Source organism: Phlebotomus argentipes, unplaced genomic scaffold (assembly GCF_947086385.1).
Source record: "Phlebotomus argentipes unplaced genomic scaffold, Phlebotomus argentipes genome assembly scaffold_18, whole genome shotgun sequence".
Classification (NCBI taxonomy): Eukaryota; Metazoa; Arthropoda; class Insecta; order Diptera; family Psychodidae; genus Phlebotomus; species Phlebotomus argentipes.
The window spans coordinates 5,420,491-5,434,297 of NW_026776177.1; the positions used below are offsets into that span (position 1 = coordinate 5,420,491).

The 13,807-nt window shown below is 48.7% G+C and overlaps 4 protein-coding genes across 4 annotated transcripts; 2 read left to right on the plus strand and 2 right to left on the minus strand.

The window, feature by feature from the left end:
• Nucleotides 1-518: 518 nt before the first annotated feature.
• On the minus strand, nt 519-4,350 carry LOC132260172 (nuclear valosin-containing protein-like). The gene is made up of 5 exons (XM_059758135.1): nt 3,955-4,350; nt 2,979-3,821; nt 1,125-2,918; nt 838-1,062; nt 519-766 (listed from the first exon to the last, which is right to left on the minus strand). The coding sequence occupies exons 1-5, from the start codon at nt 4,012-4,014 to the stop codon at nt 713-715; spliced, it is 2,976 nt and encodes a 991-aa protein (XP_059614118.1). The 5' UTR covers nt 4,015-4,350; the 3' UTR covers nt 519-712.
• A 176-nt stretch (nt 4,351-4,526) lies between these two features.
• On the plus strand, nt 4,527-7,311 carry LOC132259402 (ribosome quality control complex subunit TCF25). Its single transcript, XM_059757024.1, has 4 exons — nt 4,527-4,874; nt 4,935-5,114; nt 5,175-6,087; nt 6,155-7,311. Exons 1-4 carry the CDS (start codon nt 4,734-4,736, stop codon nt 6,961-6,963), a joined length of 2,043 nt encoding a protein of 680 aa, XP_059613007.1. The 5' UTR covers nt 4,527-4,733; the 3' UTR covers nt 6,964-7,311.
• A 440-nt stretch (nt 7,312-7,751) lies between these two features.
• Nucleotides 7,752-9,568, minus strand: LOC132259403 (actin-related protein 3). Its single transcript, XM_059757025.1, has 3 exons — nt 9,410-9,568; nt 8,299-9,331; nt 7,752-8,179 (listed from the first exon to the last, which is right to left on the minus strand). The coding sequence occupies exons 1-3, from the start codon at nt 9,451-9,453 to the stop codon at nt 8,000-8,002; spliced, it is 1,257 nt and encodes a 418-aa protein (XP_059613008.1). The 5' UTR covers nt 9,454-9,568; the 3' UTR covers nt 7,752-7,999.
• Nucleotides 9,569-9,666: 98 nt separating this feature from the next.
• LOC132259404 (syntaxin-7) lies at nt 9,667-11,338 on the plus strand. The gene is made up of 5 exons (XM_059757026.1): nt 9,667-9,785; nt 9,971-10,109; nt 10,183-10,252; nt 10,438-10,969; nt 11,047-11,338. The coding sequence occupies exons 2-5, from the start codon at nt 10,013-10,015 to the stop codon at nt 11,134-11,136; spliced, it is 789 nt and encodes a 262-aa protein (XP_059613009.1). The 5' UTR covers nt 9,667-9,785; nt 9,971-10,012; the 3' UTR covers nt 11,137-11,338.
• Nucleotides 11,339-13,807: the final 2,469 nt, after the last annotated feature.

Here is a 13,807-nt window from a genome sequence, read left to right on the forward strand (position 1 = left end):
GCACAACACAGAGAGAGAGATTCTCCCACTCGGCCCAGCGGAGGCGCACAATAATGCTTTTTACACAGCTAATGATGGGGATGATTCCATCATGACATCCACCCTCGTGGCAATTTTCAAGTCAAGTGGCGGAAACAAGTGCTAAAAGCCCCGCGACGAAGAATGCTTTTGTGTGCCACAATAAAACTTTGTAAACTGTTTACTCTCGCTCTGCTCCCCTCGCCGCGCACGAGTGGGAAAATTAGCTGCTGGTTTGTGGGGAGGGAAATTCCCTGCCTTTCCACAACACATTTCGCATGCAAACAACTTCCATCGCTCTCTAGCCTCCAGATACAAAATCAATCTGGCATGGGTGGATCCCAAACACTCTCCCCAGCCGCTTTTTGTGCGCCCGGAGCAACATCGCGGTCAAATTGCAGTTGTGATGATAAATCTCGTGCCACTCGCCCGAAAAGAAAAACCACCCAAAGTCAGCGCAAGGCAAGACAAGATATTAAAATAAATCAACGGTAACAGAGTAGAAATACCAAATGATTGATTTATTTCATGTTTGTCCTTCAGTATCGTGTCAAATTCACATTAAATCAACAAAATGATCTCACGCTCCTTCGCAATCTTTCACTAAAATCTCTAAATCATACCTTCAACTGTTCTTCCGTCATGAATCTCCTCCCAATTCTTAATTATGGCCACCTTTTCTCTCTCTCTCTCTCTATCCCGATAGCGACGAATACTGGACTCGAAGTCTCTCATAATTCTCCTTCTCCTGTGAAATGAAGAGGGAAGAAAAATGACTTGATTTGACTGAAAAAGAGACTCAATTTGTCAGAAATTCACCTCTTGTGAGACTGAAGGTTTGGTTTCTGTGAAAGCCTGCATGAAATTGTCTCTGGTCACTTTAATATCGTCCGAATCGCTACTATCTGTCGTCAGAGATTCCTTGAACGCCTTCATGCTCGCCTGTCTCACCAGTCCGGCCAAGTCCGCTCCTGTGTATCCTTCTGACTGCGCGGCTAATTCCTCAAACACCACATCATCAGCCAGACGAGGTTCTGTGCCATTCTGCAAGAGAAACAGTAATTAAATCCTCTTCTCATCCTTCAAACAATCCACAAATCTCTCACCTTTGTCAGCGCCTTGAGAATGTCTTCTCGATCACACTGATTTGGAATGCCCACAAAGAGAATCTTATCGAAGCGTCCCGGTCGCAGCACAGCCGAATCAATCATATCTGGTCTATTTGTGGCCGCCAGGACGAAAACACCCTTCCTGTCCTCCATTCCGTCCATCTCCGTCAGCAACTGATTCACCACACGAGCGGCTCCCGTGTTCTCCGTCCGATTGGAGCGCTTCGGACACAGCGCATCGAACTCATCGAAGAAGATGACACACGGAGCCGAATATCTGGCACGTTGGAAACACTGTCGCACAGCCCTCTCGCTCTCGCCCACGTACATGTTGAGCAGTTCCGGTCCCTTCACTGAGATAAAATTGATGCCCGCCTCATTGGCCACCGCCTTGGCCAGCAGCGTCTTCCCACAGCCCGGCGGTCCGCAGAGCAGCACTCCGCACGATGGCTCGAGCTTTAGCGCCTTCAGCTTCTTCGGATACTTCACAGACGACGTCACGGCGAGCTTCAACTCCTCCCGAATGCCCCACAGCGATCCAATGTCCTGCCACGTGACATTGGGCACCGTGATGAAGCCCTCGCGCTTCGCCACGGGCTGTGTGGTCTTCAGCGCCTCCTCGAAGTCCTGCATGGTGATACAGAAGTCCTTCAGGTCACTCTGCGTAATCGATGTATCTTTGCTCAGCAGATTCAGCATCTCACTGAGCGAGAGTTGCAGGCGGAATTTCGGATCCTTCAGCAGAGTCTCGGCCAGTGTTTCTGAGGAATTCACACTGGATTCACAAGTCTCCTTCGGAGGAACATCTTCAGTCACTTTCACTGGCAATGTCTCGACATCATTGGAGGATTGTGCAGAATTGCAGGTAACATTGCCATTCTTCACTTCCTCCTCGGCAACTTTCTGCACTTCCTGAACCGCCTCTTCTGCCTGTTTTGGCTCCACAACTGGCGGATTCTCTGTGGCAGTGTCCAGTGGTTTATCTCCTTTCTCCGCCTCATCGGGATTTGTCGACTCAACATTATTCTCCGCACTTCCATTCTCCTTTATCTCCTCAACTGGTACATCTTTGGGTTTCTCATTGACCTTCTCCGGCATCTCCTCGTCATCAATGACAATCTGTGGTGTGTCTGGGATCTTATCCTCCTTCGTGGACGATGTCACATCATCCACATCCATGAGAATTGTCTCATCGGTCAAATTCACCACCGGCATGAGATTTGTCACCTCCTCTTGACTCTTCGAATACTTCTGAAGGAATGCTTTGCCCTCCTTCGCAATGATCACCTTCATGAACGCCACCCTCGCGGCTGTGATTGACAGCGTCACCAAATCCACACCCACGAAGCCCGGCGTGAGGGCAGCCAGAGCGTCAAAGTCAAACGGACGCTCCAGTGTCATCTTGTCACAGATCACAGACAGGATGTCCGCCCTGGCTTGGCGATCGGGAATGCCCAGACAAATCTCCATGTCAAATCGTCCGCCACGACGCAATGCCGGATCCAACACCTCCACGCGACTCGTGGCTCCGATCACCAGCACTTGATCGCCATTCGGCACCTTGTCTAGACTGTCCATACTGATGATCAGCTGCGCCACAATTCGACGCTCCATGTCCTTCTGGGCATTGTTCCTGTGCGCCGAAATCACGTCAATCTCATCAATGAAGAGCACACAAGGCGCCACCGCCACCACTTGATCGAAGATGCGCCGGATGCGAGCCTCAGAATCTCCAGAAATGCCGGTAACAAACTCAGGAGCAGCGATTTCCATCATGGGAACGTTGAGTTGCTGAAAGAGGAAGAGAAGAGCGTCAGTACAGGCAATGGAAGAGTGGCTTCAAATACTCACCCCTGCAATGGCATGAGCCAGGAGAGTCTTTCCCGATCCCGGCGGTCCGTGGAGCAGCAATCCCTTCGGTGGCGACATCCCAATGTATCTGCACACTCGCGGACGCTTGAAATAGAGCAACACTTCGCAGATCTCCTTGAGGATCTTCTCATTGCCGCCGAAATTCTCAAAAGTCACCGTTGAGTGCTTCACAGCGGCATCTTTCTTGTTCTTGCGCATCTTCAGCGCCTGAGCCACAGCATCCTGGCCATCAGGCAACTCCTGACTCTCACTCTTCTTCTCAATCGCCACATCGCTTCGCGGTCCGTTCTTGAGATCAGCCGGCGCGTCGACCTTTCGCTTCTTCGACGCCGGGCCTTGATTGGCGTCAGAATCGGCGGTCTTCGAGGCGATTTGTGGCTTCTGCAGCTCGCCAGCCTTCTGAAGCTTCGTGACAATGATGTCCGGCGTGACTTTGGCAAGAATGGGGTGTTTCTTGGACGCTGACTCGTCACCACTCTCGTCACTGCTGATGTTTATCAAGTCGTCGCCCTGCGAAATTGTGGTCGCGGGCGCGCGTTTGCCCTTGTTGTTCATATACAGTGACTGGAGGGCGTCATTCATGGGATCCTGCTTCTGCTGATTGTCCTCCATGTACTCCACGTCTGAATTCACATCACCGTCATCATCACTGCTGGGATTGCTGTCCAGACCGTAGCTGTGCAGGACAGTCTTGTACGCTTGCTCGACAAGCACCCGGAATGATCCCGGTTTGCGCTTGTTGTACTCCTTGTACTTGTCCTGCAAATCCTGCGCCATCACGGCAACATCCACATAAGTCTGGTGCACATTATCTTCCAGGTACTGTCCTCCGGAGGTGGCCGGAAAGAGAGAAAAACCCCCACATTATTACCGGGAATGACAATCAATCTAACCTCAATTCAACCGCTCCACTAAACCCATGCAGAAATCCCCGAAAATACCCACAAAGTCTCACCTGTTTCACGCGGGAGATGATCAGTGGATCATAAAAGAGTGGTTTATCCTTTTTCATCATGGTGAAATAGTGGGAATTTGTGGATTTTAAGTAAAACAAAGCTATAGCGTCTCGGAAATGCTTGTGACTGTTTCACATCAATTTAACTGCACAAACACGCGAAACACTCTTTTATTTTATAATTTTACACAGAATACAACACCCGCGGGCAACGCGGTGGTCGGAGAACTTAAGGAAAACGCCTAATAACTGCAAAATCAGCGTGATTACACTCTTCACTTCTGTAAAATTGCCGCATACACCGCCATTTTGCAAGGGAAAATTTCTAGCACTTTGGGGGTGCAATGTGGAACAAAATCAATACAGTAAAGGGAGGCTCGCGAAAAATTCTCAAAATACTTAGCAATCTCTTGAGAAAATTGCCTACAAGAAACCAATTTGATTTTCCAAGCGGAATTTACATATTGGAGTATCTAACTTTGCGCCCACACGATGACGAATTGGCGCCAGTATCGCAAAGTGCTAGAACACTTTTTCGCCGCATGTTTTGGTTTCCATGACGTTTCACGGCGAAATTATCTCAGTCGCCCCTGTTTTTTTTTACGTGCTGCGCGGAGTTGCATGCAAAAATAGGGTGTTTTTTTGGCGTGAAAATGCGTAAATAATTGCGAGGAGTGGTTGTGCTTGATTGGAAAACAATTACTTGAGGACACAGCGAACGGGCGTGCGAGGAAGCGTGGGATTTGTGCAGGAAACGCGTGTGCGAAGAGGTGGTTGAAATGTCATCGCGGGTGCTGAAGAAGCTCCACGGGGAAGAGCTGGAGATCAAGCAGCTGGCGGACGATCAGCTGTCTGACGTGGACACGGAGATTTCGGGTGGCGCTAAGAAGAAGCAGCTCAACATCAATCGCTATGATTTGGTGAGTGGCGGAGATTTTTCCTCACACTGTCCGGAAGTCACCGGAAAATGTCTCTTGCAGCTGAACCAGCAATCGCCGTCGGAGAGCGAGGTGAAGGAGGATGACAACGAGACGGAGCACGCCTCGGCGGCCAGCAATGCTCATGCCTGCGAGCAGGCGAAGAAGAAGAAGAAGCGCAAAAAGAGGAAGGCAGGGAAGCAGTCCAGCGCGCACAGGCGTAGCTCAGAGGACAATGCTGACGTGAGTATCCTTTGGCGGGTAAAAGTGAGGACGTGGCTTCATCTGCTGACTCCCTTGCAGATTGACGTGATCACGAAGACTGTCCGGGAGGTGGACAAACTCTTTGGCGAGTCTTACGTGTTGCCGGCGTCGCCAGTGTCGAAGAGCGCCTGCGAGGTGGCCGGGAAGTCGCTGCTGTCGGTGCAGCACAAGAACCTGAATCCCTCATACGAGATGAAGAGGATGTTCGGCTGTCGTGTTGTGCAGGCGGAGCAGGCGAAGCGGCGCAACACGCGCGGCCAGCGACCGCTCAAGTCCACCTGGCTGGTGAATGTGAAGGAGAACTGGCCTCCGGTAGGCAAGACGGGCATCTCGATGAGTGTGGTGGCGAACCCCGAAGTGGCTGGGACGTCTCGTGTGCCAGAGAAGCACGTCACATACTTCACATTCGAGCACAGTCCGTCGTATCGGCAGCTGCAGAACAAATTCCTGGCCGCCGTGGAGAGCATGGACTCAGACAACATCATCCAGATCATCAACCAGCAGCCCTACCACGTGGACTCGCTGATCCAGCTGAGTGAGCTGTGCAAGATGTCCGAGGACAACGCCATGGCGTCGGATTTGATTGAGCACGCCATCTTCTCGCTCGAGTCCTCCTTCCACAACCTCTTCAGCCTCACTTCCGGGCAGTGTCGGCTGGACTATCGCCGCCAGGAGAACCGGGCGCTCTTCGTGGTGCTGTTCAAGCATGCTCAGTACCTCGAGGCGCGCGCCTGCACGCGCACTGCCCTGGAAGTGTCGAAGCTGCTGCTGGCGCTGGACCCTGTCAATGATCCTCTGGCCGTAATCCTGGTGCTGGATTACTATGCCATCCGTGCGAAGCAGTATGAGTGGCTGGTGGAGCTGTACAACGAGTGGGAGAGCTCCAACAATCTGTCTCAACTGCCCAACATGGCCTTTTCCTACGCTCTGGCCCTCTTCTTCATCCACAAAGGTGAGTTTTTCTTGTGTTGTTGTCGCTTGAGACACTTTGAGGAACACTGGCGTGTGTCGTCTTCCAGATGATGACTGCTCAGGCGCCGATGCGGCTCTTCAGTACGCCCTACTTATGTTCCCCGGAATCCTGAGACCTCTACTCGACGCTCTGTCCATTCAGGTGGACTCCAGGGCGAATTCCCACAGCTACTTCGGCCCCTTGGCCACCAGCAGTCAGCCGGCGGCTCTGCAACAACTCGCCTCGCTCTACATCTGCCGCTCCAAAGTCATCTGGCGCGACGCTGAGATCCTGCCGTGGCTGGAGCGCAACGTGGCCGTGGTGCTGGATCGCGTGGATGCCAAGGATGAACTCGTGGCGGAATTCGCCACGAAGAGATCACAGCGCTACGTGAGCCCGCCGCGAGCCATCCTGCGCCACATCGTGCTGTCGGACTACAAGGAGAAGGTCCCTTTGGCGCCCTTCATAGCCAAGGAGAACGAGCCCATCCTCATGTACGATCCCCTGCCGCCACAGGACGCCATCAACATCTACACGCGCCCCAATTTGTCGCCCACGAACAACGTTCTGCTGCAGAACACATCGCCGCTCTCCATGTTCTTCCAGAGCCTGCTGCCCAGCTTTTCCATGAACCAGCCGGCGGGGGCGGCGGCCGGGGCGGCAGCGGGGGCGAACAGGGCCGCTGCTGAGGCGGATGAACCCGCCGACGAGGCGGCAGGCTTTCAATCCTACACGGAATTCCGCAACTCGCTCAACTCCGTCGTGGACGCACTGAGGGACTTCCTGTCCAACATTCGCGTCCCAGAGCGCCCCAATGACGCCGATGTGGATGAGAATGAGAGCACGGAGGATGAGGCGAATGACTACTTGACATAAGAAGCTCTGACTCGCGTTGATGTGTAAGTTTCTCTTGTGATTTTCATTTTTTTGTAAACTTTAATCCCCAAACTGTCCAGTGTCTACTAAGATCGTGAGAATAGTCATCCCGTGGGCAGGGAGTTTTGAAGATCATCTTCCCAATGGGCTGGAGTTGGGACTTGAGCGTCAATGAGAGTGTGATTCATTAACGGAATTCAAGAATTATTCTTTGCACGTCAATTAAAACGGCTTTACTGAAGTTTTTTGTAGAAGACTTTCTTCTTGCCAACACACACACACATTTTCTTCCCATCCCAGTGAAGATGCTTCAAGACTCTCTGCGTGTGTGTTTTTCGTTCCAGTAAACAAGAAAACTTCTTTGCCTCCCTTTGTAGGCGAAAAAAACAAACCCCCCCGTAAAGTTGTACAACTTAAAGGACGTCAGAAATGAATTATATAAGAATTATTCCCTCATAGAGACTTTTTTCTTGTGCATAACACGTTGTAAAACATTTATAAAAAACATAAACTGCATAAATAGTGAAGTTAAGAGAGAAAAAAAGAAAGAAAATATTTAAGCAGATAAAGTTCTTCATTGTATTTGTTTACACAAACATAAGAAAAAATAAATGATAATTGATTGTGGAAGAAGAAGAAAAAGTAAGATTTCAAGAAATCACTACAATTAATCCTAATATATAAAAATAATAATACAGCAGTAAAAACATTTTATCTATAAGTGGAAGTAAAAGAAGAAGGAAAGCGGGAATTAGAGTGAGAAGATGAAAAATATTAAATGTGTAAAATTTTAAAACTCCAAATACACGTCTATTTCTTTTCACTTCGCGCTTCTCTCGCTCTATATTTTGTCCTCCACAGTCGCAGACTTTGTGGTGCGGCAAAGAAAACCTCACTGTTTTTTTTTATATTTTTGGGGATTACAAACTGGGAAATCCTCTCTCTTGAGAGAGAGAGAGATGAAATGTTGAAAAAATGCAGCTCCAGCGTTGTTTCTTATTGCGCCCGGAATGTGTGAGGATTCTCCGCGCCCAGCTTAGGTCATCGTGCCGAAGACAGGATTGTGGCGACAGATGCTGGGCCCGTACTCCTCATAAGAGGCCTTCGTGTGGCAGGCCTGGTAGAACTCCGGCATCGCCGCGAACATGCTTCCGCCGAACCACACCGCGTATCTCTGCATGTGGTGCGAAATGACGGACACATCGATCGGCTTGGGCTGCGCGCGATAAGAAGAAAGAGAGAAGAGAAAGATAGCGCGTTAGTCACTCAACATTTTTCCACTTCGAATCGAATAAGACAGCGTCCGATAAGACGTCCTGCAAGACTCCAACTCACCTTGATTCTTCCCTCGCTCAAATTCTCGCTGATCCTCAGTCGCTGATCCACGGATCGCTTGATGTCGCGCTGAAGGCGCCTGCCGAAGTCCCTGAACATCGTGGATCCGCCGCTGAGGACGATGTTGTTGTACAGCGGACGCCTCACGTCGATGGGGCAGTTCTGGATCACATTGTCCACGATTTCGGACAGAGGCGTGGTGAAGTCGGGATTGGAGAATTCCGGGTGGAAGAAAATCTCAGGCCCAAGGAAGCGCTCATAGCCCACATCGACGCCGAATGGGGCCTTCGTCACGGCATTGATGCCTTCGTAGTGGCGGATCCACTTGCTGGGCTCCGTGTCGTACTTGGCGAACTCCTTGGCGATGTCCGGACAAATGTAGCAGAACTTCTCCTTGATCGCCTTGGCCGTCTCCAGGCTCTGCTCCGGCGGGATGCCCACCTCGCGCTCCCGCAGGAGGCTCTGGATGAAGGAGGTGATGTTGCGGCCCGCGATGGGGATGTGCTTGATGCAGGAGCCAATCACATAGCCCTCCGCCACGGGAATCACGTGCGTCACGCCGTCGCCGCTGTCCACCACGATGCCCGTGAGCGTGCGCTCCTCCACGGGACGCGACGCCCAGCTGGCGGCCAGGGCCAGCACAGCCTGCACGGCAATGTACAGCCCGGGCACGTTGAAGGTCTCAAACATGATCTCGGCCGTGTATTCCCGATTCTCCGGCGTGTTGAGCGGCGGCTCTGTCAGCAGGAAGTGATGATCCTCCGGCTCGGCGCGCAAATACTTAAACACACACTGCTCCAGGAAGCGCTCCATGAGATCCCAGTCCTCCACCAGGCCATGTCGCACCGGATACTTCACGGCGTAGCCCGTGGCATTGAAGGCCTCGTCCCCGATGAAGAAGTCCAGGTCTTCGACGCCCTTTGTCACACGCCGCGCATTCTGGTCGCCCACGCGAGCACTCTCCTTGATGGCAATAGCCGAGGGGATGATGAACTGGGGCTCCTTGTTGGCGGCGAAGCCCAATTTCGTGTACCTGCACAGGGGAGAGTCCGGAAAGTGACACCGGATGCAAATGGGAAGCCGTGGCGCTTCCGCAAACACGCCTACTCACCCAGTGCCCACATCAATAACGCACGCTGGCAGTCTTCCGGTCATTTTCACTGAATGAGTGGACCCTTTGGGGGCTCTAAAGTTTCACTCCCTGAAGAAAAAATCCACACCACACCTCGCGAATGACAAATCTGTGCTAAACTGACATACTCCAGCAGCGCCGCTGCCACAAATCCGCCACGCTCAACACACAGAGGGCGCTGGCTTCGGGAAAAGAGTGTTGACGTTTTGTTTGTCACTTTCGCTGTGCAGTTTTTCCCGAAAGAATATTAAGGGATTTTTCCAGCCTAGAATTCAACTTTTTCCTTGTGTTTCCCATATTGACTGGCGCCCTATGAGCTGCCCTACGATTTTCACGTAAAATCAGGACATTCCAAGTGAGTACAGAGTGGAGAATCAACGCTGAAATTGTGCCACCATTGCGACAATGCGTAGGAAAAATAATAATGGAGTGACTCACTTTGTGTGATTCTTATTTTCCTACAAAATTGGATTAATGGCAATCAATATTGGTGTGGTTGCGCTAAACAATAATCAAACACTGGGGCTGTTGTGGTTTCAGGTGTGTTTCTAGTGGGTAATCCAGAGAAAATCAACGGTAAAGATGACAACGTACGCTTCGACGAACAATGGCAGAGAGGCTGACTTCCAGAAGTTGGCCCAAACCATCGGCACCAGCATCCAGAAGATCCTCCAGAATGGTGAGCGCTCACGCGAGAGTGAGCTGGGGATCTGCATAGCTTTATTTTATGTCTGTGCACGTTTTTCTTTCAGTTTCATCCATGCAGAGAATGGTGAATCAGTTCGGCACGGCTCAAGACTCTCCGGAACTGAAGCAGCAGCTGTGAGTGTCGCCGAGTTCATTACCAATTTAATTATTTATTTAAATGAGCTTCTAGGGTGTAACCGTGAATGAGACATTATTGATTCTCCCAAAAGTCAGTTCAATCATCACGGGGGGCTAATCATGTGGGGAAATGCAAACCCATTTAGGATTTTGTGCTAATATTTCGCATTGCATCTCTTCAGCCACCAGATCCGGACGTACACACAGCAGCTGATCACAGACACAGACAATCTGCTGAAGGATCTGAACAACTGCAAGGATCGCCACTTGAAGATCCAGCGAGATCGCCTTGTGGATGAATTTACGTCCGCCCTGACGGCCTTTCAGGTGGTGCAGCGCAAGACGGTGGACTTCGAGAAGAATGCCATCCGTCAGGCTCGCTCCTCGGCCATCCCCAAGCCGCCCGGCTCCCACTCGGGCAGCCACAATTCCACAGCTTCCGGTCCCTTTGAAGACAACTTCGTCACGGGCAGTCGCGGTCAGACGCAGGCCCAGATGCAGGAGGACATCGATCTGCAGGCGCTGGAGGAGCAGGAGCGCACGATTCGCGAGCTGGAGGAGAACATTGTGGGCGTGAATGAGATCTACAAGAAGCTGGGCGCGATGGTGTACGAGCAGGGTCACGTGGTGGACTCCATTGAGGCGTCCGTGGAGCAGACTAGTGTGTTTGTGTCCGAGGGAGCGGAGAATCTCAAGAAGGCTAGTCAGTATCAGGTGAGTGACTTCTACCACAAAACACTTGCGCGCGATTTTGAGCTGAAGAGCATCTCGTCTTTTTGTCTGTCTTGCAGAACAAACTGCGAAAAAAGAAGCTATTCATAGCCCTTATCTTGGCTGCTATTGTTGCTGTTATCATTCTATTGATAGTTTGGAGCAAGTAAATGCGAGAGAGAGAGAGAGAGCCGAAAACGATGAGCACTTCTTTTGTATATTTGTATGGCTTAGCGCGGAGTTTCATCCAATGAATAATGGAGTATTAGGATTGAGAGTGTTTGCGAGAGAAAGAAAATAATCTTAGACATCTTTTTCTCCCAATTGAGTAAACTACATAAAAGTTACAGCATAAAGGAATAAAAAAAACAACATTTAACTAGATCTTATTGATGCATTATGATAAAAAGTAATTTATATCTGTATTATATGTAGATAATCACCAAAATTAAGGGAAGAGATTTATTGATAAATGAAGCAACAACAGCAAAAAATGATATTCGGATTTAAAGAAAATAAAGTCAAATCTATCGTAATTCTCAATTCTCGTTAACAACAATTTCCTCTCACATTCACGACAGTGTCTTTTGTCCAGTGAAATAAAATCCCTCTTTTTGAGGAAATTGTCGAAAAATGTTTCAGAGTTGTAAGAAAAACACTTGAGATTGAAGTTCTCAGTAAAGATTTTTTTTTTATTAAAATGACATCTTCACTATTTCCACACACGCAGTGAATATGGTTTTAAAATCCCTCCTTCGCGCCTGTAAAAACATCCCATTTTGCGATTGAAATGCGCCTCGCCTTTCACGGCGCATCAGGGAGAATTTATTCATGAGGAACTCTCCAAGTGGCCATTCGATCCTCAGCGTAATTTCAATCGTGGGCTCCAGTCCATTCAATGGTCCACACATTTGTTTGCTTTTCCCGAATTGTGAATGGCCGGAGAGACTCTCTTGCGACCTTTTTTTTCCCCTTCGCTGGTCGTCTCTTTCTGGTCGGTCTGGCCAGACACAAATCTCTGGCTTAACTTTACAATCCTCCCTGTTGCATTTGACGATTGCAGAGGCAGAAGAGACAGACTAAGGAGGCTCCCAACTGTGAAAAATCACAGTCTAATGATTCTCTTTTTCTCCAGCTCAATTGGGGGAAATTTCAGCAATATTTTCTTAATAATTTCTTCAGAAAAATTAGAGTTAGTTGACCAGCAAGTACAGAGATTTGAGGCATAACTGCAATGCTGAGCCAAGGGGTAGATAATATGGTCAGAAGTGGTGTACAGCTCAGCGGAAATAATAAATAATCAATATAATATGCAATATTCCTTCTCTGTGTGCATCTTTTCTTGACAAATTGTCCCGATTCTATGGATTTCTTTTTGTTTTTGCGCTGGAAACAATCACAATAATCCTTTTCTAGGTTATGTAACGAATCAAGGATAAATGTCTTGAAAAATTCGCAGTTTAACGCATCAATTCTCGCGCTAAAGTCAGAGAGATTGCTAGTTAGCAACTGAATAAGGCATTTAATGGAAAAAATAGTGATATTCTGAATCTTTGATATGAAAAAGCACAGAAAATCGTACAAAGATTGATCATAACCTCAAAAATGCTGATTTGGACTTGGAATATGTACGATTTTGACTTCAAATCAACAATTTTGAGTTCATTAGCAAATCGTAATGCATGATTTTGTGATATAAAAGGCTTCCAAACAGAGTTTTTGAAGATCTTTTGGTAATATTTTGAGGTTATGGTCGAAAAAATGCCCAAAACAAGCGCTATTTAAATGAATATTTATAGAAGTATCAGATTAGAACGTAAGAAAATGAGTATAATTCAAGAACAAGTGTTTCAGACACACTCTAAAGCCTTGAAAGTGTCAGGAAGTGGTGTACAGATTTAAGGCACATTATCCTCCCCTTGTGCTGAGCCAAAAATCGAACTGTGATTAACATTTGGCAGCCTCTCGAGAGATGTGGAAGGCATTGGTGGGCAAAAAATGGGCAGAGCTACCTGTTGTTGGGTGTTGTGGTCAACAGATTGAAGTGATCATGACGAGGTGTGAAAGACGAGAGACATTTTTGATGGAGTACCAAAGGAGGAACGTGACAAATTCCACCTCAGCCTCATCTTCTTCATGCACAATCACTCCCAAGGTTGTGGGGATTTATGCATAAATTGCTAAATTGTTTGCTGGCGGCTGAGGAGAAATCTCTGTTTTCATTCAATTTGCCCTCCTGTCACTGTTTTCACATCCTCCAGGGAAGTGATTCCACCTTCCCAATATCCCTCTCCACGCGCGACGATGACTCTTTTTCCCACCGTCTCCTTTTTTCCTCCTGTGCGGTGACACAAATCCTAATGGGATCTCCTGCGACACCTCGCCATTCTTCGGCCGTCGCAGCGTTTTGTGGTGGCTGAGAAAAGGGCTTTGGCAAATTTGAGGAGATCAATTAATTGTTATCATCTCAAAGGGTTTCTCAAACGCTGTTCTTCTTGTGTGTTCCAGACTTCACTTCTTCTTCCTCCCCTTTTTTGCCCACACACGCACAGATTGTCTCCGGTCAGCGAAAGGAATTTAAAAAAGATGCCATCCGACGGTCCATTTAATGACATTGAAGTATTTGATATTTATTTTTTTACACAATAAATAATATTTATATTGCAGGCGATTTGAAAATATTTTTCTAACTTACATTATTAGAAGGCACAGCGATGAGGCAAAAAAGCAGTGAGTGAATGTGTTTGGGAAAACATTTGGCATGAGGGAAGGCAAAACAATAAATAAATATAATTTGGGATCTCCTTTCGGAAGGCCGAAAAACCGGTGGAGGAAGTGGGA